We start from the raw sequence: 15467 nt of genomic DNA on the forward strand, positions 1-15467 counted from the left end.
CCTCTTTCTCTCTCCCTTTCTCCCTCTCCTCTTTCTCTCTCTCCCTCTCTCTATTTCTCTTTCCCTCTTTCTCTCCCTCTATTTCTCTCTCCCTCTCAAAGATCCTTAAAATCCTTAAAGGTTATGCTTGGGCGGAAGACTTTTTCTTTTACAGATGGGGCGGGTGGGCCTGACATTCGCGCGCAGGCAGGACCCCGCCTGCCGAGCCACCGCTTCCCCATCGCCCTCCACGCCAGCCGTCTCCGTCTCCAGACCTCTCAGCTGACGGGCGCAGGTCCGGGGGTCGCCAGCTGACGGGCGCAGGAGTTCGGCACTGCAGCGGCCTCCCCTTCGCCCTCCGCACTGGCCAAACCGTTGCCTGACGTTCCAGCTGATGGGCGCAGGTCTGGGGGTCACCAGCTGACGGGCGCAGGAGGTAGGCGCCGCCGTGGCCTCCCAGCCGCTTGCTTCTTCAGCTGGAGCAGTTGCAAGGGTTAGGGCCGAAGAAGCAAGCAGCTGGGAGGCCGCAGCGGCGCCTACCTCCTGCGCCCATCAGCTGGTGACCCCCGGACCTGCGCCCGTCAGCTGGAACATCAGGCAACGCTTTGGCCGGTGCAGAGGGCGAAGGGGAGGCCGCTGCAGCGCCGAACTCCTGCGCCCGTCAGCTGGCGACCCCCAGACCTGTGCCCATCAGCTGGGAGGTCTGGAGACGGAGCCGGCTGGCGTGGAGGGCGATGGGGAAGCGGTGGCTCGGCGGGCGGGGTCCTGCCTGCGCGCGAATGTCAGGCCCACCCGCCCCATCTGTAAAAGAAAAAGTCTTCCGCCCAAGCATAACGCCAGCAGTTCTGTGCCACAGAGGCTTGAGACACGGAGGCGCGGGACACGGAGCGGCGCGGTGCGAGGCGGCAGGACGGGGGGAGGGAATACCTGCATCCTGCCAGCCGAATTCTGGAAGCCTGCCTGAATACCCGTATTTTCCGGCGTATAAGACGACTGGGTGTATAAGACGACCCCCGACTTTTGAGAAGATTTTCAGGGTTTAGAAAGTCGTCTTATACGCCGGAAAATACGGTAAATAAAAGTCACCTTCTTGTTTCAGGTTTTCATTTGTTTTATTGATAAACAAACCAATGACATTTATTTAATTTATTTTCAAGGTACGTTTTTATGAAAAAGTGAATATTTTTATCATCCATAAAATTCCCAAGACATTTTGAATATAATAATCTCCTTTGCATACATTTTGTAAGAATATGAAAAAAGAGTTGCCATAGTATAGAAAGCACTCCTACCCTTTCGCCTGAGTCACCCTTACAGCCAGGAGGTCCAATCCGCCCCATTTTGCCCTGAAAGCATTAGATATAAAAGGAGAGATTGTGAGCAACATTAAACAGGGATGAGGTGGAGAAACTACAAAGGTACTTAAATTTCTTCTTAAAGATTAAGCTCCCTGCCCCAGCAATTCAGAGCCTCTTTAGTGAATGAACTGAGAAGAGAGAGATTGAGCCAGGAGGGATGAGCTACATTTCAGAATGAATAGAATAGAATCAAAGGGCTGAAAAGGGGCCTTGCAGGTCTTCCAGTCTAACCTCCTGCCCATGGCAGGAGATCTTATATCATCATTTCTATTTTTTTCATCCTCCCAGGGATAAAATCTAAAAATTTTAAATCTTAATTCATTTTTAAGGTGTTTTTTTTTTTAAAAAAAAATCATTGTAATAGAATTTGTCATTTTTCCACTGAATGTAATGGTGTTATCCTGGTGAGCTGCAAAAAGTAAGGGTGGGGAGTTGTCTGAGGCCTGTTTTCCATGAATTGTCCTACTTCGATTTAAAGTAGCTGCAAATGATTACAGGCCAAATGCCAAGAGAAGAGCAATAACTCAAGACTAAGGAAGTTGTGGGTGATAAGGTGAGATAACTCATAGGGGCTCCACTAATTTTAGATGAATCTCAACTATTCAGGATCAATACACAACAGACAGGTCAAATGACTCTTTCTGTAAATTAAATACCGTAGTTATTTTCCCCCAATTACATCAAATGAAATGAGGATGTGGCTATTAGAGTACTTCACGAATGAGACAGAAGAACTTGCCAACAAATGCAGTTACAAAATGAAAGGGAAAACTAATGATCTGTCTGGGCCACTCTCCTATTTTAGATTGCTAATTAAAGCCTATATTTAGGGAGCTCATTTTCCTTCAAAAAGGCATTTTATCAATGTAAACAAAAGATTGACATTATAGTGCTATAGTGCTGACATTACCTTCTGTCCAACAGTGCCATTTCTTCCAGCAATACCACTAGCTCCCTGAAATCAAGACCAAAAGCATTAGAGACAGCTTTTTCCATAAGACGAACACTGAAATAATGTCTTATGTTCCTCTGTCAAACCTTACCTTTCGTCCATCTGCTCCAAACTCTCCCTATAAAGGATATAAGAAAACAAGATGAATCAAGCCCTGCTTCCTTTAAAAACAGCCACAACAGTATGGCAGCTAGTTAAGAAATTATTTGGGATAGAGTGAAATAATTCCGTGTCACTAAATATTATCCTAGAGCAAATTACATGAAAGGTCTTCCCCACTCCTATATCTACGATAAGACTTTAGTTGCAATGTTAAGCCCTGCCTGGCCAGTTGGGTGAAAAAGAAATTATTTAGGGCTAGAAATTTTACCAAGATGGCTTACAATAAGAAAGTCACAAATGATAACATAAATAACATCCCAGCAATCAGCCAGACAATATTAAAATCAAAACACAACTGCAGTTTGACTAAGAGAATTTTGGTAAAACAGAAGAGCACTGCTTATTTGCTAGTGATTAGGACTGAACGATGCCTCCAATATGTAAACCAAAAGTGCTTCAGGCATGTGGGGGGAATCCTCAAAGCACCTGTCTGTCACTCCTTCAGTAGCTACCTCTTTTCCGAGGAGGCCTATAGTGCAACCCAGTGATAGCCCAACCCAGAAAAACCTGCTTTGGGTTGGAAGAGTTGTGTAGAGAATATATTTCTGCTTCCCAATCCAAACCATTGCACTGTCCTAGTGGCAGGGGTTTCCTGCATTCCAGGAGCTTGTTTCAGCCCAACCTAGGATTGCAGGTTCTGCATGCAGGCGAAGGCCCTTTGCTTCCATTTCCAGGAAAGGTGACAGGGAACCCATTGCTCAGGGCTCTCCTTGAGATGCGGAATTATAGTAAATAAAGCATTCCAATTATAAAGCACACTTCCCAAAGTTTTCTGAATGTGTAAAACTACCTTACCTTTTCTCCTTTTAGACCAGGAATACCCTGGAAAAGAAACAAAAAGTACTTTCAATTAGTGTTTGTGGATATAGTATAGTCTTAGTTCTAATATGCTATTCTGACTAGAGTGAACTGACATAGATTTGTTAACTAGTTGATTTAAATAAATATATTTAAGTAAATGATTAGTTTGGAATTCATGCTCTCCCAACTTGCCTCAATCTATCTTCTCCTATATCCTGTCTTCCTGTTTGGTCCCTAGCTTAGACCAGGGCGTTTCAACCTATTCACAGATTGTACCACTTTTAGGACATGACAATATTTGAGTACCACCAGTGCTTAGCAACGTGTCAAAAACTTGATGCTTAAAAAAGTGGGGAGGGATTTTGGGTTTTACTGATTAGATTGATTTGTTGTTATAGAAATGGCTAGTTTATAATATTATGGAAAAGTAAAAAGTTGAGGTTCAATGTTAATGTTCCTTCTACTGCAACACAGGAAGTCTGTTCCTTTTCCCTTCTCCCCCTCACTTTTCCCCCCTTTTTCCTCCCCACTGTGCCCTACTGTTTGCTTTTGTATTTTTGTATTTTATTCTATAATCTAATAAAATATTGCAAACTGTAGAAAAAAAGGAAAAAAGTACCAGTTTTAATTTCTTCGGTGTTTGTTCCTTTGCTGAATTACTTTCCCTTTGCACTGACAAATGTATGATGAATTTATCCATGTTTATTAATATGCACCACTACCAGCTAGCTCAGGGGTCTTCAAACTTGGCACTTTTAAGACTTGTGGTCTTCAACTCCCAGAATTTCTCAGCCATCATGGCTAGTTGATGAATTCTGGGAGTTGAAGTCCACAGCTCTTAAAGTGTTTAAGTTTGTAGACCTCTGAGCTAGCTAGTTGGCCCTTCTTCCTCTCTCTCTTCTGAGCTCTCCTTCCATAGTGTAGTAAGAATCCACCCCCTCCCCTAAATCCCTTCCCTGTACCATTACAGACAGGAATCAAGTGCAAAGCAAGAAAGGCTCATAAAATAAAGAAACACATAAACTCCGTTTTTTTTTCTTTAAGCTGCCTCAGGCATGTCATGTGTCACAATGTTGCAATCTGAGACTGAAAGGCTCTGGCAATTACGAAAAGCTTTAGCCTCTTAAATTAAGCCTGTTTACCTTCAAAGAAAACTTTCTAAAACCCATAGACAGACTCAAGATAAGGGGGTAAAACTAATTACATTTGTTTAAAGGGATTAAACCTATGAAAGTCAACACTTTGGACTCATTGCTAGCCTAAAATACAGACAAAAATATTCCAATAACCAAAGCACACAAACTGAGCCTCTGAATTACAAAATGCTGTAAAAACTGTACAAAAATCCTTATGGTAACCCAAACTCTCTCTCTCTCTGGAACTCTCTGGAAGTCTCTCTCAACTCTCTTACTTGGTCAAGTTCTAAGCACAAGAACAAATGCTTAAAAGTGAGACCCAAAATGATTTACCTTAGGTCCAGGGTGTCCAATTGGACCTTCAATTCCTGGATCACCCTATATGTAAAAAGAAAATGCCATTATTAGTTGACATAATCTGCATAGCATGTTCATTTACCTTAGGCAGGCAATAATGCATATTAATTTATTACTTTTATTACCTTACATTAATTTGTACAAGGTAATAGTTGCATTATGCAATATTATTAATTGCACCAATTTTATTAATTTATATTACTGTTACAATTATAGATACATTTATTTGTGAATTTAATATGATTAACCTATGGCAGCTACATTTAGAATCTTTCCCTGATGATAATAATACATTATTGGCAATGGTAAAATATTAGTGATTGTTTCTGCTTCTAGGCTGAATAAACATATATGATGAGAATACAAAAAATATTTTAAAAGAGATGAAAGAACTGTGTTATAGTTTTTATAAGGAGTGATGAATATATTTCTTTTGCCTATCATTGCGTTCGACTACATCAAATGTTTTATTAGAGGTCAGTGTGGAATGAAAGCAAGCAGCATGAACAAACTATACAAATTGCTTTCACACATTCTAAAAAAGATATAGGCTTGGTTCTGGTGTATTGTTAAGCTGGTGTATTGTTAAGCAAGTTGGAGAGTCAAATGTACACTTTCCCCTCATCTTTCCATTCACAAGTTCTGATTGCCAGAATTATCAATCAATGTATGATAAAGTGTGAGAGACTAAGGTTTATTCACTGAAAGTCACACCAAGTTACAGTATAACATCTGGGTCAAGCCTATTCTTCATTCTGATCTTAAGAGAAGGTAGGTATGCATGGAAAGCTAATGAATGAGTGGAGGATGCACACACTTCATTAGATTCCAGTTGCCTTCTATGTGCACATATAATATATAAATAAATACACACATATCTTCAGTATCAGTACTGATATTGCCCTATATAGGACAGGTATATTTTTGCATTGGGTGGAAATGTTCTGCTTGAGCGCACAGACCATAAGTTGACATCAATATAATAACATGCCTCTTTCACTGTGGAAGTGACTCTGGGAGGCTTACAAAATGATAAACAGAAACATAAAAAAATTAAAATCAGCAAAGATTAAATAGAGACTAAAAACCAAGAGGATGGATGACACAGGGGTGAGGATCTTTTCTCTCCCCTGTCAGCCACTCTCAGCATGGAGCATCGCCAGAAGGACCTTCAAAAACAATCATATGAATCTTATTTAAAGTGCGTGTTTCAGTGTGGAGAATCCTAATCTGGAATGTGCCCTGCCCAGCATGGCTGTAGTGGGCTTTAATTCTTTGACTCCCTAATGAGGACCTAATCTGATGCATTCCACTACAGCTTCTATTATTAAAGAAGAAGAAAAGAGAGAGAATCTGTATCAATGGAAGCTTTTGATTTCCTTTATGAATTAGGAGATTAGAGCAGCATGATAAATGAATGTACACAGATTATATAAACAAATATATAAATAAATAAATAAATTCTCATTAAAGCAAGTTGAAAATCCTATGACCAAAATAATATATTGACTGAACATTCTCAAAGGCATTCAGACACTGATTGAGTATCATAAGCTAATTTTAGAATTAAATGCCATCCTAAAACTGGCATGTAGATGAGAGTCTGATTCAATATGATCTTTTATACTCCATGTTCAAAGGAACCGCAATTGTATAGTACTTATTAGAATTCACTCTTTTTCCAGTTACTTACTTGACGTCCTTTTTGTCCAGGAAAGCCTGAAATCCCCATGTTTCCTTTCGCACCCTAAAAGCAAAATAAAAAAATGAATTAGTTCAGAGATTTCCCATAACACAAAAAGCTGAATCAGCTCCTACGCTCACACATCATTCCATGTGGCTTGTTGGCTCTGGCTTTTCATATTGTATCTTCAGAAATTATTCAATGCCATGCTTCTTGTCCATCCTACAAAACTGTCCTATCCAAACCCAGGGACTAAGACATTGATAGCAATGACTGCTACTCACTCAAGGGATAAACCCTGAAAATAGGAGAATACTGAACCTAGTTGTTGCTATCAATGAACCACTAATTGCTAAGGTTCCATTTGCTCACTGTTATTTTATGAGTGAGCCCAAAATTTTCTGGCCAATTTCCTAAGCTTCTTTAAATGTTTCAGCAGATGTTCTTTAAATGTTTCAGCAGATTGAAATGCAAGAGCATTTCTAATTGCTTTTATAGAATGCCATTGATAAGATGTGAGCCTTTGGAAGCAAAGTTCAAGGTCACTTGTTCTAGAAAAGGGGATATAGGATTTTAGGCTAGGGCTATGAGACTTACTTTTGCTTCTTCACATACTGGTCTTTGCAAATATGTAAGAAGCTGAATTGCCAATGAATTGCTTATATTCTAAATACAGCAAACCTGTCCTCAAATAATAGAGAACTATGCAGCTGTAGAGAAGGTAGATTTATAGGGAATAGACTGCAATTCTCAGTTATGCAACTACCGGTATCTAAATCAGGGGTGTCAAACTCGCAACGTCACGTGACGTGTCGTGACGTATCGCAACTTTTTTTTTCATTGCCTGCAATGGGGTGGGCGCAATTTTGGCATGACGCATCCAGCCCAGCAGTTTGGCATGACGCATCCAGCCCAGCAATTTTGGCATGACGCATCCAGCCCAGCAGTTTGACACCCTTGATCTAAATTATGAATGTAAAAATCTGGTACAATCACTTTAAGAGCATAAATTGACCCATCAATTGTGGCACAAATCTATTGTACTTGGCTCAAGAACTTCATATAAAACTTGTGGAACAACATATATTGCAGAAAGCTGTATATTAGAACAATGATTGTTATACATATTTGTCTATTAATCCTCTTTCCCTACAACCCAAAAAGCAAAAATTAATATCAGAAGAAGTAGTATTAAATTAAATATAATCAGAAATGTTGCACACAAAATCATACATCTGTGTTATATAAATAACACATAACACTGTGTTATATATAAACACATAAAAATGCTGATGTTAAGGAAATGTATATTTAAAAAAAGCCAAATGTATTTTTTCCTGTGATTTTAGGAAACAGAATTCAGGTTAATCTGTACATGCATAATCTAAAGATAAGTGACTGTTCTGAATTATTAATAAACTGTGATTATTGTATATACTGAAGCATTACACCACTTCCTCACTTCATTGCTCCAAAGCTACAACCCATGGATATATAACAGTCACACTCTTGAAATTCTATCTTTGGTATTTTTAAGCCATTAATGTGGGTTTTCCGTTGAAATCCTTGGGATGTATAATCTGTTCTTTCTTCTTACATATTTATTGTCCCTTTTGCCCTTATAGCTTTACCTTTTGTCCTTGAAATCCCTTTGGGCCACGCGGACCTTGAATTTCAAGGCAGCTCATTTTATAACACTAAAAGGAAAAGAAAATATAGGTGAAGATTTCATAATGAATTATATTGTTTCTGTTCCTCTTCTGCACGGATATCTTGGAGCTGTGGGGCAAAGTTATATTTAAAAGGAGGACCACCATGTTTAAATAACTCCACTAAAACCACTTTCTGCTCCCCTTTTACAATATTTCTTGAAGGAAGGATGTCTAATCTGATATCACACACTTGTGGGTCGCCTTCTAGATATGTGAATTGCACATCCTTTTCTAAAGATTTTGAAATAGGAAAAAGAATACAATTTCTGTATATTTTGTACTCTATTCCTTTGTTAATATTTCTGAAGACAAATCCATAAAGGAATTAACCTGGACTGGATAGATTTCTATGACGCTGCAACTCAGTCCAGAATTTATTTTCTGAGAAAGAAGCCTTGTTGCGTCAGAAGGTGTCTTCTTCTAAACAGAATGCACAGTTGGCAGTGATTCAAAACCTGGAGCTGTGTATGACTCCCAAAAGTTCCTGTTCATAATATTGTTGTATGGAAACAATTGTATGCTTACCTTTGCAAAGGCATCATGTTTCTGTTAGGGAATGAACAAAAAGAAAAGAAACTTAATTATAAAACTGAAAAAAGAAACCAGTACAGCTTTCTTTTGAATCTGTATGGCTAAGCATATTCCACCAATGTACTCCATGCAAACATAGGTTTTTCTTACCCCAATTTAAAGAAGATATGCAGATTTTATGGTTGGTGAGAATTCTTGAATTATCAAGAGCAACAGGTTGAGTAGAGCTATTTTAGCAATAATGGCTGGTGTTCTGCTTAACTCTGTTTGTTCTGCTCAATCCTAATTGCAATCAAACCTCAGGCTTCAGATTCTTCATTTTGCCTTTGACATGGAAATCTTAATGCTTCCAAAACAGTGGATTTTAGAAGCAGAGAAAATAAAGAAGACATAATTTTATGGAAGAAGTTCCAGTTTGATCCTGGGCTTTTCTTCTGTGGCAGATTATGCATTGCAATGCTAAAGGGCTCAGATATCTGTACAGTAGTGTGCAGAGTATGGAAACAAACAGGGAGAAATTAAAATCCTAGTAAAGAGCAGGGGGCAAATATGACATTGCTCTTACTCTTGATGGAATGGGACTTATGAATGCAATATAGAACTGGAAGGTTATAATTTGTTCAAAGGAAGCAGACTCAACAAAAGGGAAGTCAAATTATTGATAAAGCTTTACTATATGGAAGTTTATGATACCAAGGATAAAAAGTCTTCTGAAAGCATCTGAGTTAATACTAAGGGGAAAAGAAACGATGATACTGGGACAGGCCAACCCATCAGGCAGAAGCTATAGATAAAATGTTTGTCAAACAAATAGCTGAGATGCCCAGGAAATACACTACAGTACTAGGGTAATTGGGAATGCTATGGATATAATATACTGTACCTAAATTTTAAGTAAGTTACTTACTTAATGTTGACCACAACTTGCTACTTGATAAAATGAACAATGTCAGAAGGACAGTCCCACTACCAGATGGCTTTGCAATTCGTTGAAAACCCTCTTCAACTCCTAGTCCTTAATGGATCTATTTCTACAGGGGAGGGAGGCATGCAGGGGAGCGATTCAGTGTTCTGTCCTAAGCCAACTGCTCTTCAACATTTGGAGCACTGAATCCAGTTTTGGTCATCATAGTGCAAGAAGGAGGCTGAGGATGTGGAAAGAGTGCAGAGAACAGCAAGAAAGGTGGTGAGAGGCTTAGAGGCTAAAATTATGAAGAATTTAGAAGAACTGTGCGCGATTACCCTAAAATAAGAGAAGGCTAAGGAAAGGCATAATAACAGTGTTTCAATAGCTGAAGGACTCTCACAAGGAAAAGTTGGTAGATTTGTTCTTCGCAGTATCCAAGGACTGAATGGTATAAACTTTTCAGAGAGAGATCCAAACTTGAAATAAGGAGGAATTTCCTGCCAGTGAGAGCTATTAAGGAGTGGAGCAGCCTGACTTTTAGAACTGCAGATGCACCATCACTGGATATTTTCAAACTAGGCCTGGATAGCTAATTTTCTGGGATGGTTTGAGGATTCTTGCCATGGGTAGAAGGTTGGACTAGAAGACCTCCAGAGTCCCTTCCAATCTTATGTGTCTATGCTTAAATCCTAGCAGGTGCTTTTGCTTGATTTGTATTGTTCCCATAATAGACTGGGCTAATTGGTGGTATCAAATTAAGGATGCTCATAATGCTATACATTGTGTTAGGTATAAATTGATTAATTTATTTTCATTATTTTAACTTTGCACAGGTTTATAGCAATATCTAGTATTATTTCCTCACATCTATTTAAATATTAAAAAGTGGATATTTAGATCTGTGTGAGGCTAACTATCCTTCTGTTAATTCTCTCTCTATTCTAGTGCTAGTGCTGTGAAGAACCTTTCTCCAATTCTACAGACATCAGAAGAGAGTATCATACCCAGCTATAAAAATATAAAAAGATAAATACTAAGGAGTATATGATTGGCTTCTGTTCTGTAATTTTTAAAAAATTGAATACTAGATTCCAAGAAATGTGATTTCAGTGCAGAAAAGATGCTTTGAATTTTTCCCAATCTGTTGACGAGTTCTGGTTCTAGTTCCAATTGAACTGCCCAAACTGGATCACTTTCAATGGAAGTGAGGTCTCCCTTCATGAGATGCTTTTGCAGTAAAATTAATCCATAATACTAGAAATATTCCTAACAGGGAAAGAGGAAAGCCCACTTTTTATTCCATTTGGCAGAACCTGGCCACATGACTTAGTTCTCATACAAGAACAAAGCTGGTGGCCTTAGAAGGCTTCTAAGGTGTGACTGTTCTAAAGCAAGAAAGAACCCATTTGTTAAGCAAAATCTTTCCTATAGTGCTGGAGGCAGGAAGTTTAGGGGAAGAAAAGAGCAATTGGAAGACATCAATAAACATGGCAACAGTATAAATCCATATGATGCTTTCAAAACAGGTTAAAAATCTACTGGTATCTATTGGAAAGTAAAGCAACCAAGCATTCTCTCCATATACACGTTATAGCGTGTACGTATAAGATTGCTGAAAGTGATGCATAATAATCAGACAATAAATCTTTATTTTGGTAAAAATTCTGCATAATATTCGACCTATTGGTCTCAATTATTTGGAAACAGCCTAGGAACAACAAGCACTATTACTAGAATCACAGATCTGGGAAGAACCAGGATGAACATGTTGAAACCAAGATAGCAGTGGCTTTCATCCAACATTATAAATACTTGAAATGCCATTTCTTCTACTTCTGAGAAGCAGGGAGAGCTACCTGTTCTTTTTCCTCAAGGTGATTATAGCCAAAGTTTGGAAAAACAAAATAAATTTTGGGCAGAGTTGATGCACAAAATCCTGGGTGGCTACTCCATTATTTATTTATTTTTTGGTATTATCTAAAAACAAAGTCAAGCGTCATCTTAAATTCTGGAGCAGAACCTGGAATTCTGCATAGGAAATGCATCCTTAGTGGTCTTTTCAGATAGCAGGAACAGGAATAATCTCTCTTGGGGTTGTTCCTGTTCATTTCTTCTCTAAAATATTTTGTTTCAAATGATGGCCTGAAGTATTTTCATGCAAATTAGGCCAATTAGTGCTGGTTTTCACAAAATCATATCTTGCAGCTTCCACCTTAGTAGACAGTCAGTCTACTAAATGATCCAGTAAAGCAATGTTCTAACACAATTCTTAAGATATCTTGCAGCTTCCACCTTAGTAGACAGTCAGTCTACTAAATGATCCAGTAAAGCAATGTTCTAACACAATTCTTAAGATATCAATTCTTACCATAACTTGAATGATCTTATCCATGGTCTCAGTATCTTCATCAACACTGCCTTTCTTTAGGGTGGCATAATTGTTCCGGAAAAGCTCATGTGGAAGGCTAGCAATTTCCTGGAGACCTTGCTCATAGATTTTCTGGCTGGGGGCCACCGCAAAGAGCTTGATCCCTGCATCTCGTGCTCGATCAGCTTGATGTTTCATCCCTCCACAGGGATTTCCTGTCACGTGGCCATCAGTGATCACAACAGCATAATTCGCCCCCAGCGAATTGAGCGGCATCTGAGCCGTCATGTTGGAGAGAGCACAATCTGTGAAAGTGCCCCGACCAATGTAACGGATTTTTTCCAACCGATCATTGAATATCACCTTGTCTTGGGTTATAGGACTAAAGATCACCACTATATCTGAAAAATGAAGTCCTCCAATTTGCCAATTTATGGAAATTTGTTGTTGGTAGACTTCATTGGCCAGCTTATTGACAAACTGAGCAACAAACTTCTTGCTATGGTTCACTAAACTCTCAATAGGGTCAGTCTGAAGGGCAATGCTCTCAGATGTATCAATGACAAAGTACACCGTGATGGGACACTCAGTTTTATCTGCATAAAGAGAAAAGGAGAAAGAATGGGGTAAGGAGACTAGGTAAATTCACATCTAGAGGCTTGCCAGGTGTTCCTGGGGGATGAGGCCCTTGGAATTTGTGTTGATTTCATTCCCATGGTTAAGGATCAGCTCCTGAATTGACTCTTACAGCTTCATGAAGACATGAGGTCTCTCCCTCCCTTTTCCCCAGGCCACATTCTCCAAGAAAAGGTTATCATTCTGATCTCCATTACAGAGTTAGCATCAATATGTAAGATCTAGAATATTGCATGAGCCTTATTTATTTCCACTTGGAACATGTATCCCTTAAACTAAAGAGGCTAGTCTAAACTCAGACAGCGAGCACCATAAATGGTTGTAAGTGTGAAAAATGGTCCTAAGTCACTTTTTCCATTGCTGTTGTAACTTTGAATGGTCACTAAACAAACTGTTGTAAGTTGAGGATTAACTGTATTGCCTACAGTTTATTTATTTATTTATTTATATTTGGATTTATATCCCGCCCTTCTCCTCGCGGACTCAGGGCGGCTGACAATCAGTTAAAATACATAAATAACAATACAAATTTAAAATTAATTAAAAGAAATATTTAAACATTTGTCCAATTAAAATGTAATTAAAACCCCTCTAAAAATTACCCTAGGCCAGTCCTGCAAGCTGGANATCAGGGATGACCCTGATCTCTGGGGGCAGTTCATTCCAGAGGGTGGGAGCTCCCACAGAGAAGGCCCTCCCCCTTGGGGTCGCCAGCCGGCACTGTCTGGCCGACGGCACCCTGAGGAGACCCACTCTGTGGGAGCGTACAGGTCGATGGGAGGTAGTCTGCGGCAGGAGGCGGTCTCGAAGGTATCCGGGTCCGATGTTCACTATTTATCAAGATCTTGTTGCCAAAATGGTTTTCATGAATTTATAAAACTAAGAAATGAAACATTTATCTCATGTTTCCTTCTGAATGATGGAATTCAGTGCAGCATGAAGAATATCTCAAATTGATCCCCACTGGACACAAGACTATTTTCTGGGTTGCTGTCCCAAGTCTCTGGCCTATGCCTGAGGCACTGCAAGGAGGCAAACATCCCTTTTCCATCAGCATCCCCCCTTTGCTCTCATCCCTCTTTTTATCACTTCTGCCAAGTCACAATAATCCAAAGGTACAATGACTCTCAGGTTGGAAAGTCTGTGTAGGTAGCTTATCCTTCCATAACTTTTCAGAAACCCACCAAACCACTTGGTGCTAATCCATTTGCTGAATGGTATTCAGTTCTAGTACTACAAGGGAGGGAGAAAGAAAAAAATCACTTGGTTTTTTTTTTAGTAATATTTATTTTTATATTTTTCCCCAAATTAAGAAACAACTCTCTTCATGGGGAAATCTTTTTTCTCAAATTCAGAAATAACTCTCTGTATAGGGAAATTATCAAATGACTTACAGAATAACAGAGTTGGAAGGGACCTTGGAGGTCCTCTATCCAATCCCCTGCTCAAACTGGAAACCCTATACCCTGTTATCCAAACTCTTCTTAAAAACCTTCAGTGTTGGAGCACCCACAACCTCTGAAGACAAGCGGTTCCACTGATTAATTGTTCTAACTGTCAGGAAGTTTCTCCTTAGTTCTGGGTTGCTTCTCTCCTTGATTAGTTTCCATCCATTTCTTCTTGTCTTGCCTTCAGGTGCTTTGGAGAATAGCTTGACTCCCTCTCCCTTGTGACAGCACCTCAGATATTGGAACTCTGATCATTTTGCTTGTGCTTTTCTGAATTTTTCCATCTTTTAAAGAGGAGTCAAATAATACAAATGCATAAGCTTCAGCTAAAGGAAACGTGTGTGTGTGTGTATCATTTTCACTGGGGTTTTGTGGCTGCCCGCAAATGACAGTTACAGAATTCTAGAAAAAATGTAGCTGCTTTAAGGAATTAGAGATATATGAGTGCACTCTATGATTGATAATACCGTTTTGCCTTCAGATTCAAAACACTGAAGAATCCTAGATATTCAGATGTATGATTTTGGACATGGATTGTAATAATAGAACGTATCAGTAATCTTCGCTATAAGATTTTTAATTATTTCTTCTATTAAACTATTACAGTTTTACATATTTTCAGAAGGCATGACAGAAGGAAAAAGCATAAAGAAAGAACTGAAGTAAATTGAGAAACAATGTTTTTTTACCTGCACAGGAAGTTCCTTCATCATTTTGAGCATAGAGAGGGACCACAGTCATGCAGAGCAGAACAGCTAAAAAGGCTTGTGAGAACATCCCCACAATTCTCCCGTCTGCTGCACGTGGTGCTAGGATAGAATCAGCACAAAAGTTAAAACATTTTGAGTTGACTAAGACACAAGTGTATTGAATGCTGGGAAGGTGCTTTATACAGAGTGAGATTTTTAGTCCACCTAGTCCAGCAGAATTCATATGAACTAGCAACAAAGGATGGACAGACTCCTCAGTATTCTGTAAGCTCAGCCACTTGATCTTTAGATCCATGCCTCTCCTGGCTTATTAAAGTGGCTCAGGGAGATGTTGTGTGAATGGGTTCTTGTGGTGATTATTTCTTCTTTGAAGGAGGGGGTTTTTCCTTTACCTCTTAAAGAGGCCATGTTTGTCCCCTCCTCAAGAAGCCATCACTGGATCCCAGCACACTAGACAATTTACATACAAGATCTCACTTCTCTTTTGAGGGGAAGGTGGTAGGGGAAAAGGTTGTGCAACACTTTAGAGGGCCTGGGAGGAAGCAGATTATCTGGATCCTCTTCAGCCAGGATTCAGAGCTGGCTGTAGGATGGGAAAGGCATGGCTCATGCTTTTGGATGACCTCTGGCATGGGTGGGATGGAGGTAGTATATCCATCCTTGCTCTACTTGACTTCTCAGGGGTTTGATATCTTCAACCATGATAGATAGATAGATAGATAGATA

The 15467-nt window shown here is 39.4% G+C and overlaps 1 protein-coding gene across 1 annotated transcript in view; it reads right to left on the minus strand.

Moving 5' to 3' along the window:
- Positions 1-15467, minus strand: part of COL6A2 (collagen type VI alpha 2 chain) — an 80137-nt gene that overhangs the window by 50683 nt on the left and 13987 nt on the right. The window contains exons 2-11 of the mRNA XM_015825529.1: positions 14721-14840; positions 11948-12543; positions 8667-8687; positions 8061-8126; positions 6439-6492; positions 4722-4766; positions 3247-3273; positions 2381-2407; positions 2248-2292; positions 1272-1325 (exon numbers count right to left, since the gene is read on the minus strand). Of these exons, the coding sequence (XP_015681015.1) occupies positions 1272-1325; positions 2248-2292; positions 2381-2407; positions 3247-3273; positions 4722-4766; positions 6439-6492; positions 8061-8126; positions 8667-8687; positions 11948-12543; positions 14721-14808 (1023 nt within the window). The 5' untranslated portion in view covers positions 14809-14840. The remainder of the gene's footprint in view (positions 1-1271; positions 1326-2247; positions 2293-2380; positions 2408-3246; positions 3274-4721; positions 4767-6438; positions 6493-8060; positions 8127-8666; positions 8688-11947; positions 12544-14720; positions 14841-15467) is intronic.

Source organism: Protobothrops mucrosquamatus, unplaced genomic scaffold (assembly GCF_001527695.2).
Source record: "Protobothrops mucrosquamatus isolate PMUCROS unplaced genomic scaffold, P.Mucros_1.0 scaffold_199, whole genome shotgun sequence".
NCBI lineage: Eukaryota > Metazoa > Chordata > Lepidosauria > Squamata > Viperidae > Protobothrops > Protobothrops mucrosquamatus.